Source organism: Schistocerca nitens, chromosome 8 (assembly GCF_023898315.1).
Source record: "Schistocerca nitens isolate TAMUIC-IGC-003100 chromosome 8, iqSchNite1.1, whole genome shotgun sequence".
Taxonomy (NCBI): Eukaryota; Metazoa; Arthropoda; class Insecta; order Orthoptera; family Acrididae; genus Schistocerca; species Schistocerca nitens.
The window spans coordinates 349,607,622-349,632,605 of record NC_064621.1 but is presented as its reverse complement, the minus strand read 5'-3'; the positions used below and the strand labels follow the sequence as shown (position 1 = coordinate 349,632,605).

Sequence of the window (24,984 nt, the reverse complement as noted above, 5' to 3'; positions counted from 1 at the left end):
AACTCTGCAAGAGAGACGCTCAGTAGCTCGGTAAGGGCTTTTGTTGAAATTTCGAGAACATACCTTCAACGCGGAGTCAAGCAGTACATTGCTCCCTCCTACGTATATCTCGCGAAGAGACCATGAGGATAAAATCAGAGAGATTAGAGCCCACACAGAGGCATACCGACAATCCTTCTTTCCACGAACAATACGAGACTGGAATAGAAGGGAAAACCGATAGAGGTACTCAAAGTATCCTCCTCCACACACCGTCAGGTGGCTTCCGGAGTATGGATGTAGATGTAGATGTGGATCTAGAAACTTCTTTCCTTTCTTTAAATAGGAACTGTTGCGTTAAAGGAAATGTATGTTTGCTCAAAACCACACTTTGCAAATATTATTACGATCTGTTGATTGGCTGACAATACGAGACTCTGACTATCAATACACTCTTTGAGAACCACACATCAATAGCATTTTCCGTTTCCGCAATATTTGCGTTGCAAGTTTTAGGCGATTCGCCCTTTATACGACCGGTGTACAAACTTTCTGAGCAAGATTTATCAATGGTGCCGTGGGACTGAATGTTCACACCTGGCATCGAGCAGGTTGGCGGCCGCCGGATCAGCGCCGATCTCCAACGTGACGGAGGCAAAGCGCACCGCCAGCTGCGACGCGTCGGCGCCGGCCGCGGCCTGGGCGCCGCCCCCTGCAGGCGTCGCGCTCGTCCTGCGGGGGCGACAGCTCCCACGCCAGGCCCGGCAGGTCGGCAGCCACTGCCTGGCGCGCCGTGCGGCCGCCCACCACCATGCTGTCCACGTCCAGGTCGCGTGCGCGGACCTGAGGCAAAGCAGCCAGGGGCAAGGCGTGCGTGTACTGCTGGGCTGTGGCCCCTCTGGTGGGTGCCACTGTGGCATTACTCTGCAGGCACACAGGGCAGTCGTAGTGGCATCGCTGAAGAACCGTACTACTGTTAAAATGAGTGAGCGACTCGGTAACTGGTCCTGCAAATACCTAGATACGTGGCAGTGAAATTCCATTCACCTTCTGTCACTGGAACTGGTCAGTTTTGAACTTACTAATATACAGTGTGTTGTTGTTGTTGTGGTCTTCAGTCCTGAGACTGGTTTGATGCAGCTCTCCATGCTACTCTATCCTGCGCAAGTTTCTTCATCTCCCAGTACCTACCGCAACCTACATCCTTCTGAATCTGCTTAGTATATTGATCTCTTGGTGTCCCTCTACGAATTTTACCCTCCATGCTGCCCTCCAATACTAAATTGGTGATCCCTTGATGCCTCAGAACATGTCCTACCAACCGATCCCTTCTTCTCGTCAAGCTGTGCCACAAACTCCTCTTCTCCCCAATCCTATTCAATACCTCCTCATTAGTTATGTGATCTACCCATCTAATCTTCAGCATTCTTCTGTAGCACCACATTTCGAAAGCTTCTATTCTCTTCTTGTCCAAACCATTTATCGTCCACGTTTCACATCCATACATGGCTACACTCCATACAAATACTTTCAGAAACCACTTCCTGACATTTAAATCTATACTCAATGTTAACAAATTTCTCTCCTTCAGAAACGCTTTCCTTGCCATTGCCAGTCTACATTTTATATCCTCTCTACTTCGACCATCATCAGTTATTTTGCTCCCCAAATAGCAAAACTCCTTTACTACTTTAAGTGTCTCATTTCCTAATCTAATATCCTCAACATCAACCGACTTAATTCGACTACATTCCATTATCCTCGTTTTGTTTTTGTTGATGTTCATCTTATATCCTCCTTTCAAGACACTGTCCATTCCGTTCAACTGTTCATGCAAGTCCTTTGCTGTCTCTGACAGAATTACAATGTCATCGGCGAACCTCAAAGTTTTTATTTCTTCTCCCATGGACTTCAATACCTACTCCGAATTTTTCTTTTGTTTCCTTTACTGCTTGCTCAATATACAGATTGAGTAACATCGGGGAGAGGCTACAACCCTGTCTCACTCCTTTCCCAACCACTGCTTCCCTTACATTAATAAAACCGACAAACTGCAGGGCCTGATTCCTGACTAGAAATGAAGGAAAAATGTCCTATGTATATGTGTCCGGAAATGCTACATCCCCACAGTAGATGGGCCTGACGAATGTCAGTTCCTATGACCACGTGCCGTGTGGTCCTTCTGTATTGCTGGCTGTGCTTTTGATGCAGCGCAATGTAAGCAGTAGAATTGTCTGGTATCCATGTCGGGAACAAACCGAGATCGAATTTGTGTATGCCCAAGCAAATGGAAACAGTCGAGAGGGCTGCACGGCTGTACCAAAAAAGTGCCCTCACAGACTGCAACCACATCACAGAACATTTCAAGCCCTTTTGGCGCGTTTGTGTTAGCATGGGAACGGCCGAGATGGCCGAGCGGTTCTAGGCGCTACAGTATGGAACCACGCGACCGCTACGGTTACAGGTTCGAATCCTGCCTCGGGCATGGACGTGTGTGATGTCCTTAGGTTAGTTGGGTTTAGGTAGTTCTAAATTCTAGGGGACTGATGACCTCAGAAGTTAAGTTCAAAATGGTTCAAATGGCTCTGAGCACTATGGGACTTAACAGCTGAGGTCATCAGTTCCCTGCAACTTAGAACTACTTAAACCTAACTAACCTAAGGACATTACACACATCCATGCCCCAGACAGGATTCGAACCTGCAACCGTAGCGGTCGCGCGTTTCTGGACTGTAGCGCCTAGAACCGCTCGGTCACCCCGGCCGGCAGAAGTTAAGTCCCACAGTGCTCAGAGCCACTTGAGCCATTCTGTTAGCATGTGTCTTTCAGACAGACGAATGTGCAGAGAGGCGGCGGACTGTGTGTACACCAGATTTGGAGGACTGGGTTCTAGAAGACCGGATTCTACAGGATATTGAGGCGAATCCTAGCACAAACTTCAGGCACGTGGACCGCCAACATGGTGTAAACCAAAGTGGGAATTTGTGTATCCTGCATGACAACAGCTGCTAGCCCTGTCACCTGCAATCCCGTGGAGGCCACTTTAAACATCTGTTATGACTTGGATGGTATGCACGACGATTTGTTGTCGTTGCACGCACACCGTCCATTTCCGTACGCATGTTCACAGGGCCTTTTCTCCTCTATTTCCAGTCAGGAATGCGTCACTGCAGTTTGTCGATTGTATTGATGTTAACCCTCTATTTTGAGAAATAGACCACCAGATACATAAAACATTTCTTCGAAATTACATAAATTTTAGTTTTAAGTTGTCAAGTTATAAAACATTATTCTATTCATATCCAGATATAAAGAACATACACTACTGGCAATTAAAATTACTACACCAAGAAGAAATGCAGATGATGAACGGGTATTCATTGGACAAATATATTATACTAGAACTGACATGTGATTACATTTTCACACAATTTGGGTGCATAGATCCTGAGAAATAAGTACCCAGAACAACCACCTCTGGCCGTAATAACGGCCTTGATACGCCTGGCCATTCAGTCAAACAGAGCTTGGATGGCGTGTACAGGTACAGCTGCCCATGCAGCTTCAACACAATACAACATTTCATCAAGAGTAGTGACTGCCGTATTGTGACGAGCCAGTTGTTTGGCCCCCATTGACCAGACGTTTTCAATTGGTGAGAGATCCGGAGAAAGTACTGGCCAGGGCAGCAGTCGAACATTTTCTGTATCCAGAAAGGCCCGTACAGGACCTGCAACATGCGGTCGTGCATTATCCTGCTGAAATGTAGGGTTTCGCAGGGATCGAATGAAGGGTAGAGCCACGGGTCGTAACACATCTGAAATGTAACGGCCACTGTTCAAAGTGCCGACAATGCGAACAAGAGATGACCGAGACGTGTAACCAATGGCACCCCATACCATCACGCCGGGTGATACGCCAGTATGGCGATGACGAATACACGCTTCCAATGTGCGTTCACTGCGATGTCGCCAAACACGGATGCGACCATCATGATGCTGTAAACAGAACCTGGACTCATCCGAAAAAATGACGTTTTGCCATTCGTGCACCCACGTTCGTCGTTGAGTACACCATCGCAGGCTCTCCTGTCTGTGATGCAGCGTCAAGGGTAACCGCAGCCATGGTCTCCGAGCTGATAGTCCATGCTGCTGCAAACGTCATCGAACTGTTCGTGCAGATGGTTGTTGTCTTGCAAACGTCCCCATCTGTTGACTCAGGGCTCGAGACGTGGCGGCACGATCCGTTACAGCCACGCGGATAAGATGCCTGTCATCTCGACTGCTAGTGATACGAGGCCTTTGGGATCTAGCACGGCGTTCCGTATTACCCTCCTGAACCCACCGATTCCATATTCTGCTAACAGTCATTGGATCTCGACCAACGCGAGCAGCAATGTCGCGATACGATTAACCGCAATCGCGATAGGCTACAATCTGACCTTTATCAAAGTCGGAAACGTGATGGTACGCATTTCTCCTCCTTACACGAGGTATCACAACAACGCTTCACCATGCAACGCCGGTCAACTGCTGTTTGTGTATGAGAAATCGGTTGGAAACTTTCCTCATGTCAGCACGTTGTAGGTGTCGCCACCGGCGCTAGCCTTGTGTGAATGCTCTGAAAAGCTTATCATTTGCATATCACAGCATCTTCTTCCTGTCGGTTAAATTTCGCGTCTGCAGTACGTCATCTTCGTGGTGCAGCAATTTTAATGGCCAGTAGTGTGTTATTGGGCAACTGAAAATCCATGTTGGGTGCGGCAAGTTGCACACCAAAAACCGTGGTCGGTGAATGTATGGTGTGGGATTCCGGAGGACAGAATTATAGGCCCCTATTTCATCGAAGGAAATCTTTATGGTAGGAAGTACACCACATTCCTGCAAGCAACATTATGTCGGTTATTTGACGAAATATCTTTAGGAACAAGGAACAGAATGTAGTATCAACACTATGGGTGACCGGCACATTTTTCGCTGATGGCTAGAGATGAATTGCAGAGACAATTCCCAATTCGACTGGACGCGGAGGAGATGTGTCGTGGCCTGCTCGTTCGCCAGACTTGACACCTCTGGGTTTTTGCTTGTGAGGATTCGTAAAAGACATTGTTTATCTTGACTTTCCAACTACACCTGAAGACATACCAGAGAGATTTGTCAGAGCATGTGCTCCGATAGGTGCATATGTGGTAAGGAATACCACTCAGTCCATGATAAGAAGATTGCAGCACTGCATTGATAACAATGTTCATCACTTCGAACACCTTGTGTAAATGAACCTTCATGCTACTTTTCTGACCTTCGTTGACCTTCAAAGACACATCATTGTATTCGTCTCGATAGCCGCTATCAGAAAATAAGTACCAAACTATAGCATCCTATTTAAAAAAATAAAGTTGACACTCATATCTCTGAACCGATCCCACCTAGATACAAAAAACCAACGTCATATTATGACCCCCGTTGTCCCATGTAACTTTTGTCCACAAACTCTTCAGCTACTATCATACTTTCAGAGTTATTCTTGGTGGCAATAGTTAGTGACTAACCTTGTATATATAGGGAGTCCCAAGAGGAATGGCCAGTCCTCCGGGATATGAGAAGAACGATCATTCAAAGCAAAAAAAAGGTTTAATAAGCACGGGTTCTTAAATGCATACCTTAACAGCTATGATCACTTCATTGTCTTTGATACTGTGAAACAAATTTCTTCTACTGCAAGCTCTTTGATTTCCATATTTCAGAGGTGACAAAAAAAAGTCCAGTAAACAAGGGCTCTAAAGTGCATACCTTAAGAGCTATGAGCACTTGTCCATCTTCACTACTATAAAACACATCTCTTCTAATGAAGAAGTGCTCATAGCTTTTAAGGTATGCATTTTAGAGAACATGTTTCCTGGACGATTTTTTCTTGCTTTGGTCCTTACTACCTCTTCCCAAAATATGGAAAGCAAAGAGCTTGCAGTAGAAGATATTTGTTTTACAGTATCGAAGACGAAGTGCTTAAACTCGTAAGGTATGCATTTGAGAGCCCCTTTCTTCGCTTCGAATGAATGTTTGTATCATTCTTCCTATGACACCCTACATTAGACAGGGTGGTCCATTGATAGTGACCGGGCCAAATATCTCACGAAATAAGCATCAAACGAAGAAACTACAAACAAAGAAACTCGTCTAGTTTGAAGGGGGAAACCAGATGACGCTATGGTTGGCCCGCTAGATGGCGCTGCCATAGGTCAAACGGCTATCAACTGCGTATTTTTTAAATAGGAACCCCCATTTTTATTACATATTCGTGTAGTACGTAAGGAAATATAAATGTTTTAGTTGGACCACTTTTTTCGCATTGTGATAGATGTCGCTGTAATAGTCACAAACGTATAACTACGTGGTATCACGTAACATTCCGCCAGTGCGGACGGTATTTGCTTCGTGATACATTACCCATGTTAAAATGGACCGTTTACCAATTGCGGGAAAGGTCGATATAGTGTTGATGTACGACTATTGCGATCAAAATGCCCAATGGTCGTGTGCTAAGTATGCTGCTCGGTATCCTGGACGACATCATCCAAATGTCCGGACCGTTCGCCGGATAGTTACGTTATTTAAGGAAACAGTGTTCAGCCACATGTGAAACGTCAACCACGACCTGCAACAAATGATGATGCCCAAGTAGCTCTTTTAGCTGCTGTTGCGGCTAAACCGCACATCAATAGCAGACAAATTTAGCGAGAATCGGGAATCTCAAAAACGTCGGTGTTGAGAATGCTACATCAACATCGATTGCACCCGCACCATATTTCTATGCACCATGAATTGCATGGCGACGACTTTGAACGTCGTGTACAGTTCTGCCACTGGGCACAAGAGAAATTACGTGACGATGACATATTTTTTTCATGCGTTCTATTTAGCGACGAAGCCTCATTCACCAACAGAGGTAACGTTAACCGGCATAATATGCACTATTGGGCAACGGAAAATCCACGATGGCTGCGACATGTGGAACATCAGCGACCTTGGCGGGTTAATGTACGGTGCAGCATTATGCGAGGAAGGATAATCGGCCCCCATTTTATCGATTGCAATCTAAATGGTACAATGTATGCTGATTTCCTATGTAATGTTTTACCGATGTTACTACAAGATGTTTCACTGCATGACAGAATGGCGATGTACTTCCAACATGATGGATGTCCGGCACATAGCTCGCGTGCGGTTGAAGCGGTATTGAATAGCATATTTCATGATAGGTGGATTGGTCGTCGAAGCACCATAGCAAGGCCGGCACGTTCACCGGATCTGACGTCCCCGGATTTCTTTCTGTGGGGAAAGTTGAAGGATATTTGCTATCGTGATCCACCGACAACCCCTGACAACATGCGTTAGCGCATTGTGAATGCATGTGCGAACATTACGGAAGGCGAACTACTCGCTGTTGAGAGGAATGTCGTTATACGTATTGCCAAATGCATTGAGGTTGACGGACATCATTTTGAGCATTTATTGCATTTATTTATAGGTAATCACGCTGCAACAGCATGCGTTCTCAGAAATGATAAGTTCACAAAGGTACATGTATCACATTGGAACAATCGAAATAAAATGTTCAGACGTACCTAGTTCCGTATTTTAATTTAAAAAACCTACCTGTTTCCAACTGATCGTCTAAAATTGTGAGCCATATGTTTGTGACTATTGCAGCGCCATCTATCACAAAGAGAAAAAAGTGATCCAACTAAAACATTCATATTTCTTTATTTACTACACGAATATGTAATAAAAATTGGGGTTCCTATTTAAAAGCAACGCAGTTGATATGCGTTTGACCTATGGCAGCGCCATCTAGCGGGCCAACCATAGCACCATCTGGTTTCCCGCTTCAAGCTAGACAAGTTTCGTTCTTTGCAGTTTTTACGTTTGACACTTATTTCGTGAGATATTTGGCCCGGTCACGATCAATGGACCACCCTGTATATACGTAATACAGGGTTGTCACATTGCTAGCACTGGTTCCAGTCAGATCACTAAAGTTAACTGCTTTCGGTCGGATAGATGACCCTTGGGTCTGTTGAGCAGAGGTGCTACTTGATTGAGAAGCTGATAATCGCCAGGAGATAGCCAGAAGCTCCACAAGACATGGCCTGAACAATATGAACAAGTGAGTAACGACAAGTATCTTGCTCCAGAAAACGCTGCCCCTGGGTGCAGGCTGCAGTCACCTGATAGAGTGGCACAGGCGACAACCTACGGTACAGCCAACCTGCCACTGGCGTTTCGACTTCCAACAGTCCAATGATGTACCACAATGTAACATCAGTTGTCTGATAACCAAAGTAAGACTGTCCTCAGAATCTAGCAGCTTAACCGCCCTGAGGAGGATCACTGTTTGAAAGTCGAAACATCGAGTCTATGATTGTTTTAATGTTTCATAATGACACGACCTGCAACCCGAAAGGATTTTGTTAAAAGTGACTCTGCCGGGGCCAGCCTGTGTGGCCGTGCAGTTAAAGGCGCTTCAGTCTGGAACCGCGTGACCGCTACGGTCGCAGGTTCGAATCCTGCCTCGGGCATGGATATGTGTGATGTCCTTAGGTTAGTTAGGTTTAAGTAGTTCTAAGTTCTAGGGGACTGATGAGCACAGAAGTTAAGTTCCATAGTGCTCAGAGACATTTGAACCATTTTTGACTCTGCCGGCGGCTGTAGCCGAGCGGTTCTAGGCGCTTCAGTCTGGAACAGCGCTGCTGCTACGGTCGCGGATTCGAATCCTTTCTCGGGCATGGATGTATGTGATCTCCTTAGGTTTAAGTAGTTCTAAGTTTAGGGGACTGATGACCTCTGATGTTAAGTCCCATAGTGCTTAAAGACATTTCAATCATTTAAAAGTGACTCTGGCTGTAAATGCCCACGCTTGCGCAGAGAGACTGTTAACTGACCTAGGCCGAGTGCGTTCCGCAAGTTGGCAGGCGTGCTGCAGCAGGCGCGTGTTGAATGGCTGGTCGATCCAGACGTCTTGGTCGAAGCCCTCCTTCTCGGCGGCGGCGTCCATGATGTCCTCGTAGCGCAGCGGGTCGCGGTCGTCCAGCGTGCGCAGTAGCCGCATGTGCACTGTCTTGAGCGCCTCCGTCAAAGCGGGTAGTGGCCACCGGCCACACGGCTGTGGCAGCAACGCCAGCACCGCCTGGAGCGCAGTGTGCCGACCGCCACAGTATTTGTCCACTTGCAGCGGCCGCCGCCATCGCCTGTGCAAGCACCACAGGGGTAGAAAAGAGAACACGTAGAGGGGTGCGAGCTAGCCAGAGACAGCAAAGGAGTTGGAACTACACACTTCCACTGTATGTTGTTTTGAAGCCAGAGTGGGCGCCGCTTTAAGTAGCCCCAAACAGTAGCAAACTACTATTTACGAGTGCTTCTTATTAATTATTTCTGTCGTGTGTGCACAATAATTGTTTTAAATATTAAAAATTATAGATTACAGGAAGGCAATTTCGGACCTTTCTCTTTCTTGAATGCGTATTTGCTCTAGTGATACAACTCAGTCAGAGTGACGTCACAGAGAACTTCCACCGCGGTGAACTGTGAGGGTATGAATGCGAGAACCTAATGTTATGGGCTAGTTAAGATGGCGGACGTCATCTTCGAGTTTGTGGCGTGAGGCTACCTCTCCTCTTTTTTTTTACCTCCATTGGAGACAGGCATTGTGTTGAGGTCTTAGACCAAGGTTGTGTTGGCTGGTTTAACTTCATGACGTCACAAGGATGGCTGCTTAGGCGGGACTCTGAACAACTGCCTTTCGGAGCAGTAACCTACAGTTTATATGACTTTGTGCAAACGTGACATCATTTTGACGTCATACGCTCTATCTAAGATGAAAAGAGCTATCTACCAACTTTCGTGATCGTTCGGTTCAGAACATGTGAGGCGAACATGACGTTCAGAACCATACATTCACCTCAAGTAGACAGAACTGGAGTTTATGCTTTTTCTTAACTGCAGGGCATGTTAAGCTTGAATTTATGTCGTTTAAGTATGTAACGTTCTGCATTTATGTGGCCTAGGCTGTTGATAACAAAGAAATTAAAGTGTTAGCAAGAATTAGACCCGAAATCTACTGAAAAAATAGACATACCTTCAATAACCCCAAAAGCGAGACTACTTACTGGGTTACAAGGAAAACAAAGCAATGAATTCAATAACTTATATATTCAACAGTGTTCTTCAATGTATCCCAGCAAAATAAACTTATTTTGAAATGCTTTGAATACTAGTTTCAGGAGTTGGTCTGAAATTAAAAACGATGGGTAACCATTCCAGCAGACGAATTAACTTGGCAACTCATTTATCTTATGCCCAATGAATAAATGCTGCTTCAAAACATTAAAAACCTCTAGAAAACGTATCGCTATTGGTAAAATTTTTGTAACAACTTTACGAAAAACGTTGTACATGTAGTTAATGATTTATTTCAGTTGAATACATTTTTGTTTGGCAAAGAAGTGTCCTAAAATAACTAGCTCGTAAATTTCCTTTTATACTTTATAGATGGCTGAGACCAAGTTGCTTTTTAATTCTTTTTCAAATGTTTATCACTCTGTTCTATGCTATTTATTCTGAGTGTTAGTTTATATTACCAGATGGTCAAAATGTTTTGAATATTTATTCGTATTTGTGTGTTTCATGCTTCATTTGTACATTACTGACAATGATAGGTCATACTTGAAAGCGAGAGAGACAAAGAGAGAGGGAGGGAGAGAGAGAGAGAGAGAGAGAGAGAGAGAGAGAGAGAGAGAACATACCGTACGCAAGATCGAATATTACTAAAGAAACATACTTCTGTTAGCTTGATAACGTAGTTTCAGGACCTTTTAGAATTTCAATAGATAAAAAAAGTATTCAGATACAGCAGGATGCGGCGCACTTTCATAATTAGCCTACAATTCGTAATTCGACGCTCATAACCACAACGCCACTATGAACTAGCGGAGTTCACCCTTTGTTTTATAAATTATACCTCATAAAGGCTTTAACAGCCGATACCTCATTATGTGACGTTTAAGTATAACGAAGCTAACGTTTCCATAAATCTTCAATGTGCAATTGCTTTAAACGGCATACTTTCATAACATTCAAGTTACGGATCCAGTATGGTGTTCCCCGAGCACCCGGCATCGAATGTTGACGAACGTCGATGGCAGCTCCTGCGGTCTTCGGTAAGTGCGTTTGACGTCAAAATGACGTTATGTTTGCACAAAGTCTAGTGTACTGTAGTTACCTCTTTCTGGGCAGACGGGCATCAGTTTGCTGATTGAGTAACGTTCACGATGTTATAACATATATTGGTCGTTAAGCACAAAATGATAGATTTATCGGCAGGTATCATGATCCTGCAAGGCAGTAGCTGTTCTAGCAGACGAACTAAAGCAGCAACCATGATATCTGCAAGCGGCACTTACAGTGAAATATTGGAGGCTATTGCTGCATTTTGTCCTTTTGTACTGCCAAGTCATTCTAGCGATTTACATGAATTTTGTAGAAAGAAATAAGTTGCCCACTAATAAAATACTGTATGTGTACATTTAACTGGTACTGCCTAATGAGTGCAGCAGCTCTGCCGTGAACACAGAACTAATAATCTAAAGGTCTAGAGGTCAATCCCACATTGATACTTCTTTTTTTTTCTTTTATCGCTTTATCACCGCTAGCAGCGTTGTGTCTCTTAATATTACTAACTTACGACCAGCCATCAACTTCGTTGCATATTTGACTGGCTAGGTGGGTTAGATCATTATGCAACTGACAATACTGACTTTCCATACTTGACCTACATAACACAATCGTTATTTCTCTCATTTAAAATTTAAAAAACAGACAACTACATGATACATAAATTTATATAAAAATGAACATTTTCTAGAAAGTTTCTGTCTGAGTTCTCTGTACTTCTTCAAAAGTTGTGGATTACACATATATCCTACACTTTTCGTTATTTTTATGTATGGAAAGTATGTATTAGAAAAGGATGTATTAAACCATACATAAATTGACCCTATTCTGCATTTTCCAGACCGTGTCATGCGAGTGGGTGTGCGTTTGTGTATGTTACTGCTACTGCTAAGAGAGATCTACATCTACATCTACATGGATACTCTGCAAATCACATTTAAGTGCCTGGCAGAGGGTTCATCGAACCACCTTCACAATTCTATATTATTCCAATCTCATATAGCGCGCAGAAAGAATGAACACCTATATCTTTCCGTAAGAGCTCTGATTTCCCTTATTTTATCTTGATGATCGTTCCTCCCTATGTAAGTCGGTGTCAACAAAATATTTTCGCATTCGGAGGAGAAAGTTGGTGAGAAGATTCCGGCGCAACGAAAAACGCTTTTCTTTTAATGATGTCCATCCCAAATCCTGTATCATTTCTCTGACACTCTCTCCCATATTTCGCGATAATACAAAACGTGTTGCCTTTCTTTGAACTTTTTCGATGTACTCCGTCAGTCCTATCTGGTAAGGATCCCACACCGCGCACCAGTATTCCAAAAGAGGACGGACAAGCATAGTGTAGGCAGCTTCCTTAGTAGGTCTGTTACATTTTCTAAGTGTGCTGCCAATAAAACGCAGTCTTTGGGTAGCCTTCCCCACAACATTTTTTTTCTGTTCCTTCCAATTTAAGTTGTTCGTAATTGTAATACCTAGGTATTTAGCTGAATTTATGGCTTCTAGATTAGACTCATTTATGGTGTAACCGAAGTTTAACGAGTTCCTTTTAGCACTCATGTGGATGACCTCAAACTTTTCGTTATTTAAGGTCAACTGCCGCTTTTCGCACCATTCCGATATTTCTTCTAAATCGTTTTGCAGTTTGTTTTGATCTTCTGATGACTTTGTTAGTCGATAAACGACAGCGTCATCTGCAAACAACCGAAGACGGCTGCTCAGATTGTCTCCCAAATCGTTTGTATAGATAAGGAACAGCAAAGGACCTATAACACTACCTTGGGGAACGCCAGAAATCACTTCTGATTTTTTTCTTGACTTCTTCTAAGTTTGTTTCCTTTTCAGGTTACTCAGGATATCTCAAGAAACTAAATTTAAACATATTATCACAACAAATAATCTTCTAGATTTCTGAATTAAACCTTTGCGCTTTTTTGTCCTTACAATATGCCTCCAGAAGTTGCATACGTTGCGATGTGACGTTTGTAAGATATCCGAAAATATTGTCCATTAAATGTAGGTCATTGAGTGTGAAGTGGTCGACAGGTACCCATTAGACGATCTCAGATATTTCCGATAAGGATAAAAGCTGAAGCAATGAATTAAAATTTGTGCCACAGCCAGGTCCCAAGCTTACTTGGCAGATGTCCTAACCACTACATGACCATAGCGCTGCGTCTCCCCCAGCTGCACGGATTATCCTAATCTAATGCCCTCCCTAATACAAACTTAAATTCACACCTTCAGCCCATTTTCCCCTTCTTAAATCGTCAGTACTGTCGAGGCTCCGTGACATTGGAACAGGACCCAGCTTTCTCCCTCAGGCATAGGTGATCTATTGATCTGATGGAATTACATTGTCCTGAAGACATGTAAGTCTCAACTTTATCTTCAATAAGAAGACAAGTTGACACAATGGGTTAAAATTTGTGCCACAGTCTGGACTTGAATTCAGGTCTCTTGCTTACATGGCAGATGCACTACTCCATTCATCATAAGAATAAACCTGATGTCAACAATCACAGTCGTAGCCCTCAAACTCTGGTGTTGTTCCGCTCTTGGAAGTAGGTACAATTTGTGTATTAGATATTTTATTACTACGTCACTGTAAATGAAACTTTAAGACATTTTGATGTATTAACAGCTATCAACGTTTTTCTGAATCATACTTTAACTAAGTATTTCAAAAATCGTGTGCAGTCAAAGTCTCTGTAAGCGCTACTTGTGCTCTCATTGTCTCACTGGTTATACGTTGAAAGGTCTCTCTTGGATTCCTTTCAGGTTAATTTTTTAAAACTGTTGTCATTTACGGCATACATTCCACTTCTAAATTTACTGTGGTGTTTCTGACTATCTGGGAGGAGACTGAGCAGTGGAACGTGTTACTTTTACACATAATCAAGAACGATCTGTCACACTACTACACTTTAAAACACAGTTTATATGTAATTCATGTCACACAGTCTCGTACGGAACCTACATCCACTTTCTTTTATATACTGTATATGATAAGATACTGTCATCCCCCTTCCCTTCTGTGTGAATGGATGAATGAGCAAATGTATTTCTAGTTGCATGCTTGATGGTAGCAGACAAGCCTGTCTGCTAGAGAACAGTAGGACCAACGTCGGAACAGGTAGCTACGCTTTCTAAAAGCAAAGGGGTTTCTGTTCTTAGTGGGTCCTGTCTGTCACTTGTCATGTTGGTATAGGAAGCTGCCTCTCTGGTCACTTCCGTTTTGTATCTGGAAGCACCCTTGGTATGGGCCCACGGCGGTCTGTCCACGGCGAGTGTCTGAAGTGGTAAGATCTCCGGCTAAGCGCGTCTCTGCTAAGTCCGTAGGACAATGGATTTATTAAGTTCAGCCTAACTGAAAATTTAATCACCTTTATTTCAGGTTTAGATCTAAAATATCTAATGTTATCTTAAATTGCAACGCAGTGTAATTCGAGTGTGAAGTTCAGAATATCTTCCAGTAGTTGCTTTGTCACTACTTTGTGAGTAAAGTGGAACCACGTGTGGATGATCATTAACTCTAACTAAGATCATCAATCTTAAATGCGAATGTGCGTGAGATTATAATGTCTCGTCTTGTCAATATTTTTCAATATAGCAACTTTTCTTTATGTTCAACCCACGTGGTGTGTACTTTGAGAGACCAGTACCACGTGCTTATACAATTGTTTGACCCATCAGGTTAATAGTAAGACGATATTAACCAGTTCGAGGTTTTTCTTTTGTAAATTGCGTCTCGATGTAATTTATTTTAATTATCAAAATTATTGTGGAGTTACACTCTTTGTGTAAACCAAGTTGACCACGTGAAGCATGTGGTGTAATCATCAAAGTAGCCCTCAGCTATTCTTTTCGGGAAGATTTCACAGAGAGTTAGTATGAATTTAGTATACCAGTGTGTGGTAATTTCATGATGGACAGGATTGCGCTACGAACGTAACTTCTTTGGGTGAAAATTTAATCGGTTGGTTGTGGTTAATTTCCTCTTGCATATGTTTCAACGTTCTTCGGGTATTATTTTATGAATGCAGTGTTGTATGCAGTCTCCCAATCTTGGCTCCATATTTGATGTGTTCCGTAAGATTACAAACCCACATTTTCACAATCGTAAATAAGACACCAGTTTAGTTATGAATCAAGTTTAATATGCTGAAATTTTAACGGAATAATGATCAATGTTAAAATAAATGTCCAAATATAAACTGATTTATTTCTTTTTATTTAAATTGTCTTTATATATATGTATCCCCCAAAATTTACGACATTTACACGAAAGGTATCCAACCTAGTACGCACTTTTTCACAAGCAAAACAAATTTTTATCTTTGATCGAAGCAGTGCAGTTTACAAGCTTCGATCAAAGATAAAAATTTGTTTTGCTTGTGAAAAAGTGCGTACTAGGTTGGGTACCTTTTGTGTAAATGTCGTAAATTTTGGGGGATACATTTATTGTGATTAGTGTGTTGCATTCCGGATATAAATTGAACTAATGCAGACACGTAACCAAGCTAAAAGTAGGCGGTCCAACAACTTAAGCAACATGGACCAAGGGGATAATTTGATTTCGAATATTAACGCGTCGGACGGTTCCGAAAATGCAGTGGGGAATACTTCAGAGGAAATGCAAAACAGGATGAATGGGTTCACATCAGAGCCAGAAATTAATTTGCCTCCAGCTAACCAAATTGATTTGGCAGAACTCATGAAAGCCTTATTGCAACAAAATAAAGAAAACGCAGAGAAATCTGAAAAATTGATTCGTGAGCTAGGTGAACAAATGACGCAGTAATCTGAAAAATCGATCCGCGAGCTAGGCGAACAAATAGACGAAAAACTAATCCAGCAGACAAATAAAGTCGACAAGTCGATGCAGAGCGTGTCCGATGATATCTCACAAAGAATAAACAATCTGGCAAGTGAAATAAAAAGTGATATTATGAAAGAATTAGGCCGTACATTTGAACAAATCGATGATCGTCTGCAAGCCTTAGAACAGGGCAAGCGGAGTCGCAATGCGGAATCGAAAGAGAGCGAGGAACAGCTACTTAGGAATTTCCAAGTGCTGAGAGAAGAATGCCAAAGGAAACACCAGCAGGTACTCTCCAGGGTCCAGGAGGCGGGAACGCATTGTCCCGCGTCCGTTAGCAACACAGTAGCAGACAACAGTCAAGCGATTCACACACTCGAACAGCAAGTAGAACAATTGAAGCAGACTGGGGTGGAGGACAACAGACAAGTACATGGTAAGATTGCGGCATTAGCGGACATCGTAGGCACGATGAGGGTGATGGAGAGCGATAACAATACTACACCGGTAGCGGTCGCAGAGACCGAAGAAGTGCATTCGCTTCTTGGGTTTCAGAAGGGACAGTTCGAAGTGAAGAGGCGACACAAAGCTGTAACAGGCGAATTACAAGAACGCGTGGCGCATCTGGAAAGCTGCATGGGGAGTGATTGCGAACTCGCCAATAGCACTAAAAATAGCCGTACGAACAGTGCAGAGAGGGACTCCGGCCATGAGGGAGATTTTGACGACAGGGAAGAATGTAGTTTGAAGGGCAGACATGAGAAAAATAGAAACATTCAAGGGCCTCGCCGGGAGGAAATGCGGGGATTTGATTTCAAACATTTCCTTACGGTGAGGAAGTTTGAGATATTTCGAAATTCGCAAAAAGGAATACATCCACGAGCATGGCTCGAGCAATTTGAATTCTGTCTTCCCCCCGACTGGGCAAGTTCACATAAGATAGAATATATGTTTGGCTATTTGGAAGTCGAACCGGCGATTCGCAAGAGGTCGACAGCGCGACACTGCAACTCCACTCGGGAGTTTCGACAAGCCTTTCTGTCCGCCTATTGGTCGCAAGCGGCACAAGATAGGGTCAAGCATGGCATAATTATGCTGCCAAATTTGAACCAGTCTGGTTTCGGCAGCCCAGCACGCCTATTCGACCACATGCTGCAGGCGAATCAATTTCTATATGACCCATACAGGCCTGCGGAACTAATTAGGATAGGCATCACCAATTGGCGATGCACTTGCGCCACGTCATTCTTGCGGGACGATGCAAAGAGGACGTGGGAACGTTTAAGACGCTTCTCCAAGAGTTGGAATATAATACAGCAGAATGCCCACCTAATCAGGCACAAAGTTATTACGGGGCACAGAAGCGCGACCGCAGTCGTGGCCGTAGTACTAATCAACGGCGTGACTGGTCGTCGCGACGCGAACGGAACAATAATCGGGACCGGCCGTATAGAAACTGGGGTAACAGTTGCGAACACAGGTGGAACAACGTAAATGATCGTGGACGTGAACAATATCGTGAACGCAACAGTTATGGCAAACAGAATCGATATTACGGTGAACATGGTGGGAATAGGACTGTAGGCGGAGCACCACATGACGTTGAAATTCGGCCAGCTAACCCTAGACATAATCCAGCAAATGGAAATGAACAAAACCGGCAATGACAAACGATCAGCGCAGAAGGCGCCCAATCGGAATAAATGAGCGACATGGCAAATGAGTGCATAGGGTATATAGAGAGGGAAGATATTAGAGAGGATTTGTTGCAAGAAACTACGAGTGCTAAAATTTCGGGAATAAATCCAGTCGTGACAGTTGCAGTAAACGAAATAAGTTTTAAGTGTGTCATTGACACTGGAAGCCCTTTCTCGATAGTGAGCGAGGCAGCATTTCCAAAATGCGAAGGGACTGGGACTTGGCCCTTACCTGCCAGGGGAGAGGGTTTGAGTACAACTTCTTTGTGCTCCCAATGTTGAATGTGGCAATGATTTTAGGAAATGACTTCATGAATGCCCACCATACAGTAATTGACATGGGTGGAGGAGTAATGACAGTTCAAGTTGGGGATCAGCTAATTAATTTAGTATTTGATGAATGCATATTACGTGCCGAGTCAGAAATTAGTTGCCTAAAATTTCAAGCTCAAACCGAGTCGCAACCCAGACTGGAGCTACTCATGAACTATGTAAGTGAGTCGTGCTCTACGTTTGGTGAGCAGGGGAAAGATGTTGTTTTTGCTGATGCACTGAGAAAGAGCATCGCGGGTGTCAGAACCACGGACAGGGAAAAGGAAAAATTGTATTGCCTACTTAAGTATCATGAACGGGTATTTTCTGAGACTCCGGGGGCGATTAACGGTTTTACTTACCAATTCAGATGGCTCTGAGCACTATGGGACTTAACATCTATGGTCATCAGTCCCCTAGAGCTTAGAACTACTTAAACCTAACTAACGTAAGGACATCACACAACACCCAGCCATCACGAGGCAGAGAAAATCCCTGACCCCGCCGGGAATCGAACCCGGGAACCCGGGCGTGGGAAGCGAGAACGCTACCGCACGACCACGAGCTGCGGGCACCAATTCAGAGTACGTGACCATCAGAAGTTTTCTGTTAGACCATACCCTATTCGCGTGGCGTATAAAGCCCAGGTGGAGAAGGAAATAAATAAGATGTTAGAACAAGGAATAACTGAGCGGGCAGTAAGCTCGTACAACTAACCCCTGCTTGTTGTACGAAAACGCGACAACTGGGTTCGATTAGTACTAGACTCGAGACAGATAAACACAATTATTATGTCGGAAATGGACAGGCCTGAGAGCCTTGAGGAACTCTTACAACGTTTCCACGGGATAAAGGTACTATCATCTGTCGACCTCTGTTCGAGTTTTTGGCAAATCGTGCTACACCCATCTTGCAGATTGTATACAGCGTTCCTGTTTTATGGAAATTGTTTCCAATTCCAGCGTCTCCCGTTCGTACTGAACGTCTCATCAGCTACTTTTATAAGCGGATTAAGTAGCATTTTGCCTGATGATTTGAAACAGCGAGTGACAATTTATGTGGACGACATATTAATTGCGGAAAAGTCGTGGGAGGATCATAATGACCTTATGAACAGACTACTGGATGTTTTTGAGAAGGCAGGTGTAACAGTCAACATAGATAAGTCACAGTTTGGACGAGAAAACATAAAATTCTTAGGCCATATTGTCTCAGCAAATGGAATACAACCTGACCCGGAGAAAATTGCGGCGATAGCAGAGTGTGCAGTGGCGACAAATAAAAAACAGTTGCGAGCATTCTTAGGCCTGTGTAATATTTATAAGCGATTTATAAATTTTTGTGTACTAGGTCTATGTGGACTAACAGGGAAGAACGCTTTGTGGGTCTGGGATCAAGAGGCACAGGATGAATTTTATATGAGGTGCATTCAAGTTCTAAGGCCTCCGATTTTTTTTCTCCGGACTGGAAAGAGATAGAAACATGCGCATTGTTTTAAAATGAGGCCGCGTTCATTGTCAATACGTCCCAGAGATAGCAGCACCGTATGGCAGATGGAATTTTACCGCCAGCGGCGAGAATGAGAACTGTTTTAAATACTTAAAATGGCGACGTTTTCCTTACTTGAACAGCGTGCAATCATTCGTTTTCTGAATTTGCGTGGTGTGAAACCAATTGAAATTCATCGACAGTTGAAGGAGACATGTGGTGATGCAGTTATGGATGTGTTGAAAGTGCGTTCGTGGGTGCGACAGTTTAATGAAGGCAGAACATCGTGTGACAACAAACCAAAACAACCTCGGGCTCGCACAAGCCGGTCTGACGACATGATCGAGAAAGTGGAGAGAATTGTTTTGGGGTATCGCCGAATGACTGTTGAACAGATCGCCTCCCAAGTTGGCATTTCTGTGGGTTCTGTGCACACAATCCTGCATGACGACCTGAAAATGTGAAAAGTGTCATCCAGGTGGGTGCCACGAATGCTGACAGACGACCACATGGCTGCCCCTGTGGCATGTTGCCAAGCAATGTTGATGCGCAACGACAGCATGAATGGGACTTTCTTTTCGTCGGTTGTGACAATGGATGAGACGTGGATGCCATTTTTCAATCCAGAAACAAAGCGCCAGTCAGCTCAATGGAAGGAAAAAAAAACACAAACATCACTTCAATCAATCACATAGAAACATCTGAATCATTATTTTTACCAACATATTATTCAAAATGCATATGTCACAAATGTAAACTAATCAATTCTTTCTCTTCACCGTCCTCTCTACTCCTCACTGTCCTTTCTACCCAATGTATGGTTTTACGTTTGACACATGGTGTAGTCCTTTTGATTTCTTTGATCGAAGAGTTTCAACTTCTATTGCGTTTTCATGGGGAATCTTCCTTATCCAATACGGGTCGTTAAAGAGATTAAAAAATTTCTTGCAGACACCTGACCATTTGTTAGACAGTTTGTGTGATCTGATCAGAACTTTTTGTCCTACATGAAACACTGTTTTTCTCGCGTTTTTCTTCACTGTTTTTCTCACGCTTGACTCTGGCTTCTGCTGCACGCTTGATGTTGCGTAAAGCTAAGTCAACAATTGCGTTCCGGCGTAGTCTCGGCTCTAGTGGCCAAGGCACCACCTCTTTGATTTTGCTCGGGGGCTCCTTGTTTTTTTAGCACAGTGATTGGCGGAAGCTTTGTTGACGTATTAGGCAACTCATGAATTATGTTCTGAAATCCTTTTAGGTGTATGTCCCACGATCGGTGGTCATGACTGCAGTATAACCTACATCATTTTCCTAATTCACACATAATACGCGCACTGGGCTTCGAGCTGGGGTGAAATAGATATATATATATATATATATATATATATATATATATATTACAATAATAAAACATTACATCTCCTTGAACAGTACAATCATTACCAATAGATCCACCACTTTTACACCATACATATACATGTTCAGAACTTTCAATTTTTCTACATACACGACTTCTTAAAACTAACGGTTCATCACTTGAAAGATAACTTCCTCCATACGACTTGTTGGACTGATGAATAATATTGAATGTCTTCCAAGCAATAACATCTCTCGTAGCAAAGGAATCCAAAGAACTCCTTTTAGCATCAGAAGTACGTACAAAAGCTATAGTAATCCAACCATTACCAGTTCCTTGCACAGACATGGCCAAAGAAAATCTGGCAATAAATCCCATCCATCTGTGTGCTCCTTGAAACATAGAAGCCTCGGCGGTTGGCTGTGGTGATAAAGTTAAACTTTTACATACTTTAAAGACAGAAGGCCTAAACGCTCTTCTCCTCAAATTGTAACGCCTCGGCATCGTGCGGCTGCTCGTGCGGCTGCAGGCTGACTGGTGCTTATCCCGTACGCGCGCGGTAGGATCTCTAGACCGCGCGCGGACGGGATAGAGCGGCTGCGGCTGACCTTGAGAAGTTATCTTTCAAGTGATGAACCGTTAGTTTTAAGAAGTCGTGTATGTAGAAAAATTGAAACTTCTGAACATGTATATGTATGGTGTAAAAGTGGTGGATCTATTGGTAATGATTGTACTGTTCAAGGAGATGTAATGTTTTATTATTGTAATGTTTGATTTGTCAATAAACTAATTTGTTAAATAATTCTAATTTGTTATTACATTGTACGCAAGACGTACGCTCCATTGACCGGAGGCCATAGAGTGAGAACAGTTTTTTTTGTCCGTAAGGCAATGCATTGCGTCACCACTGTGTGACGTCACTACTCTGCCTTGCGTTAGCACTGGCGCAGTCTCAAGGTCAGCCGCAGCCGCTCTATCCCGTCCGCGCGCGGTCTAGAGATCCTACCGCGCGCGTACGGGATAAGCACCAGTCAGCCTGCAGCCGCACGAGCAGCCGCACGAGCAGCCGCACGATGCCGAGGCGTTACAATTTGAGGAGAAGAGCGTTTAGGCCTTCTGTCTTTAAAGTATGTAAAAGTTTAACTTTATCACCACAGCCATTACAATAATAAAACATTACATCTCCTTGAACAGTACAATCATTACCAATAGATCCACCACTTTTACACCATACATATACATGTTCAGAACTTTCAATTTTTCTACATACACGACTTCTTAAAAGTAAAGGTTCATCACTGGAAAGATAACTTCCTCCATACGACTTGTTGGACTGATGAATAATGTTGAATGTTTTCCAGGCGATAACATCTCTTGTAGCAAATGAATCCAAAGAACTCCTTTTAGCATCAGAAGTACGTACAAAAGCAATAGTAATCCATCCATTACCAGTACCTTGCACACTCATAGCCAAAGAAAATCTCGCTACAAAACCCATCCATCTATGCGCTCCTTGAAACATAGAAGCCTCGGCGGTTGGCTGTGGTGATAAGGTTATACTTTTACATACTTTAAAGACAGAAGGCCTAAACGCTCTTCTCCTCAAATTGTAACGCCTCGGCATCGTGCGGCTGCTCGTGCGGCTGCTCGTGCGGCTGCAGGCTGACTGGTGCTTATCCCGTACGCGCGCGGTAGGATCTCTAGACCGCGCGCGGACGGGATTAAGCGGCTGCGGCTGACCTTGAGACAGCGCCAGCCGAGGCGTTACAATTTGAGGAGAAGAGCGTTTAGGCCTTCTGTCTTTAAAGTATGTAAAAGTATAACTTTATCACCACAGCCAACCGCCGAGGCTTCTATGTTTCAAGGAGCGCATAGATGGATGGGTTTTGTAGCGAGATTTTCTTTGGCTATGAGTGTGCAAGGTACTGGTAATGGATGGATTACTATTGCTTTTGTACATACTTCTGATGCTAAAAGGAGTTCTTTGGATTCATTTGCTACAAGAGATGTTATCGCCTGGAAAACATTCAACATTATTCATCAGTCCAACAAGTCGTATGGAGGAAGTTATCTTTCCAGTGATGAACCTTTACTTTTAAGAAATCGTGTATGTAGAAAAATTGAAAGTTCTGAACATGTATATGTATGGTGTAAAAGTGGTGGATCTATTGGTAATGATTGTACTGTTCAAGGAGATGTAATGTTTTATTTTCTGTCTCAAGGTCAGCCGCAGCCGCTTAATCCCGTCCGCGCGCGGTCTAGAGATCCTACCGCGCGCGTACGGGATAAGCACCAGTCAGCCTGCAGCCGCACGAGCAGCCGCACGAGCAGCCGAACGATGCCGAGGCGTTACAATTTGAGGAAAAGAGCGTTTAGGCCTTCTGTCTTTAAAGTATGTAAAAGTATAACTTTATCACCACAGCCAACCGCCGAGGCTTCTATGTTTCAAGGAGCGCATAGATGGATGGGTTTTGTAGCGAGATTTTCTTTGGCTATGAGTGTGCAATCAAACATTACAATAATAAAACATTACATCTCCTTGAACAGTACAATCATTACCAATAGATCCACCACTTTTACACCATACATATACATGTTCAGAACTTTCAATTTTTCTACATACACGACTTCTTAAAAGTAAAGGTTCATCACTGGAAAGATAACTTCCTCCATACGACTTGTTGGACTGATGAATAATGTTGAATGTTTTCCAGGCGATAACATCTCTTGTAGCAAATGAATCCAAAGAACTCCTTTTAGCATCAGAAGTACGTACAAAAGCAATAGTAATCCATCCATTACCAGTACCTTGCACACTCATAGCCAAAGAAAATCTCGCTACAAAACCCATCCATCTATGCGCTCCTTGAAACATAGAAGCCTCGGCGGTTGGCTGTGGTGATAAAGTTATACTTTTACATAGTCGTATGGAGGAAGTTATCTTTCCAGTGATGAACCTTTACTTTTAAGAAGTCGTGTATGTAGAAAAATTGAAAGTTCTGAACATGTATATGTATGGTGTAAAAGTGGTGGATCTATTGGTAATGATTGTACTGTTCAAGGAGATGTAATGTTTTATTATTGTAATGTTTGATTTTTCAATAAACTAAATTGTTAATGTAGCGTACGTCTTGCGTTCAGAATCTAGCCGGTCAATGTTTAAATGAAACAATTTTTTTTTAACAATTTAGTTTATTGAAAAATCAAACATTACAATAATAAAACATTACATCTCCTTGAACAGTACAATCATTACCAATAGATCCACCTGTTATCGCCTGGAAAACATTCAACATTATTCATCAGTCCAACAAGTCGTATGGAGGAAGTTATCTTTCCAGTGATGAACCTTTACTTTTAAGAAGTCGTGTATGTAGAAAAATTGAAAGTTCTGAACATGTATATGTATGGTGTAAAAGTGGTGGATCTATTGGTAATGATTGTACTGTTCAAGGAGATGTAATGTTTGATTTGTCAATATACTAATTTGTTAAATAATTCTAATTTGTTATTACATTTTACGCAAGACGTACGCTCCATTGACCGGAGGCCATAGAGTGAGAACAGTTTTTTTTGTCCGTAAGGCAATGCATTGCGTCACCACTGTGTGACGTCACTACTCTGCCTTTTACATACTTTAAAGACAGAAGGCCTAAACGCTCTTCTCCTCAAATTGTAACGCCTCGGCATCGTGCGGCTGCTCGTGCGGCTGCTCGTGCGGCTGCAGGCTGTAATGGCTGTAAGTAAAGGTTCATCACTGGAAAGATAACTTCCTCCATACGACTTGTTGGACTGATGAATAATGTTGAATGTTTTCCAGGCGATAAAATCTCTTGCAGCAAATGAATCCAAAGAAATTCTTTGGCAACAAGTCGTATGGAGGAAGTTATCTTTCCAGTGATGAACCTTTACTTTTAAGAAGTCGTGTATGTAGAAAAATTGAAAGTTCTGAACATGTATATGTATGGTGTAAAAGTGGTGGATCTATTGGTAATGATTGTACTGTTCAAGGAGATGTAATGTTTTATTATTGTAATTTAGGCCTTCTGTCTTTAAAGTATGTAAAAGTATAACTTTATCACCACAGCCAACCGCCGAGGCTTCTAT

At 43.0% G+C, this 24,984-nt stretch overlaps 1 protein-coding gene across 1 annotated transcript in view; it reads right to left on the bottom strand.

The window, feature by feature from the left end:
* Positions 1-24,984, bottom strand: part of LOC126198448 (metaxin-1) — a 134,811-nt gene that overhangs the window by 88,130 nt on the left and 21,697 nt on the right. Inside the window, exon 2 of the mRNA XM_049934775.1 lies at positions 8,918-9,223. Within this exon, the coding sequence (XP_049790732.1) occupies positions 8,918-9,223 (306 nt within the window). The remainder of the gene's footprint in view (positions 1-8,917; positions 9,224-24,984) is intronic.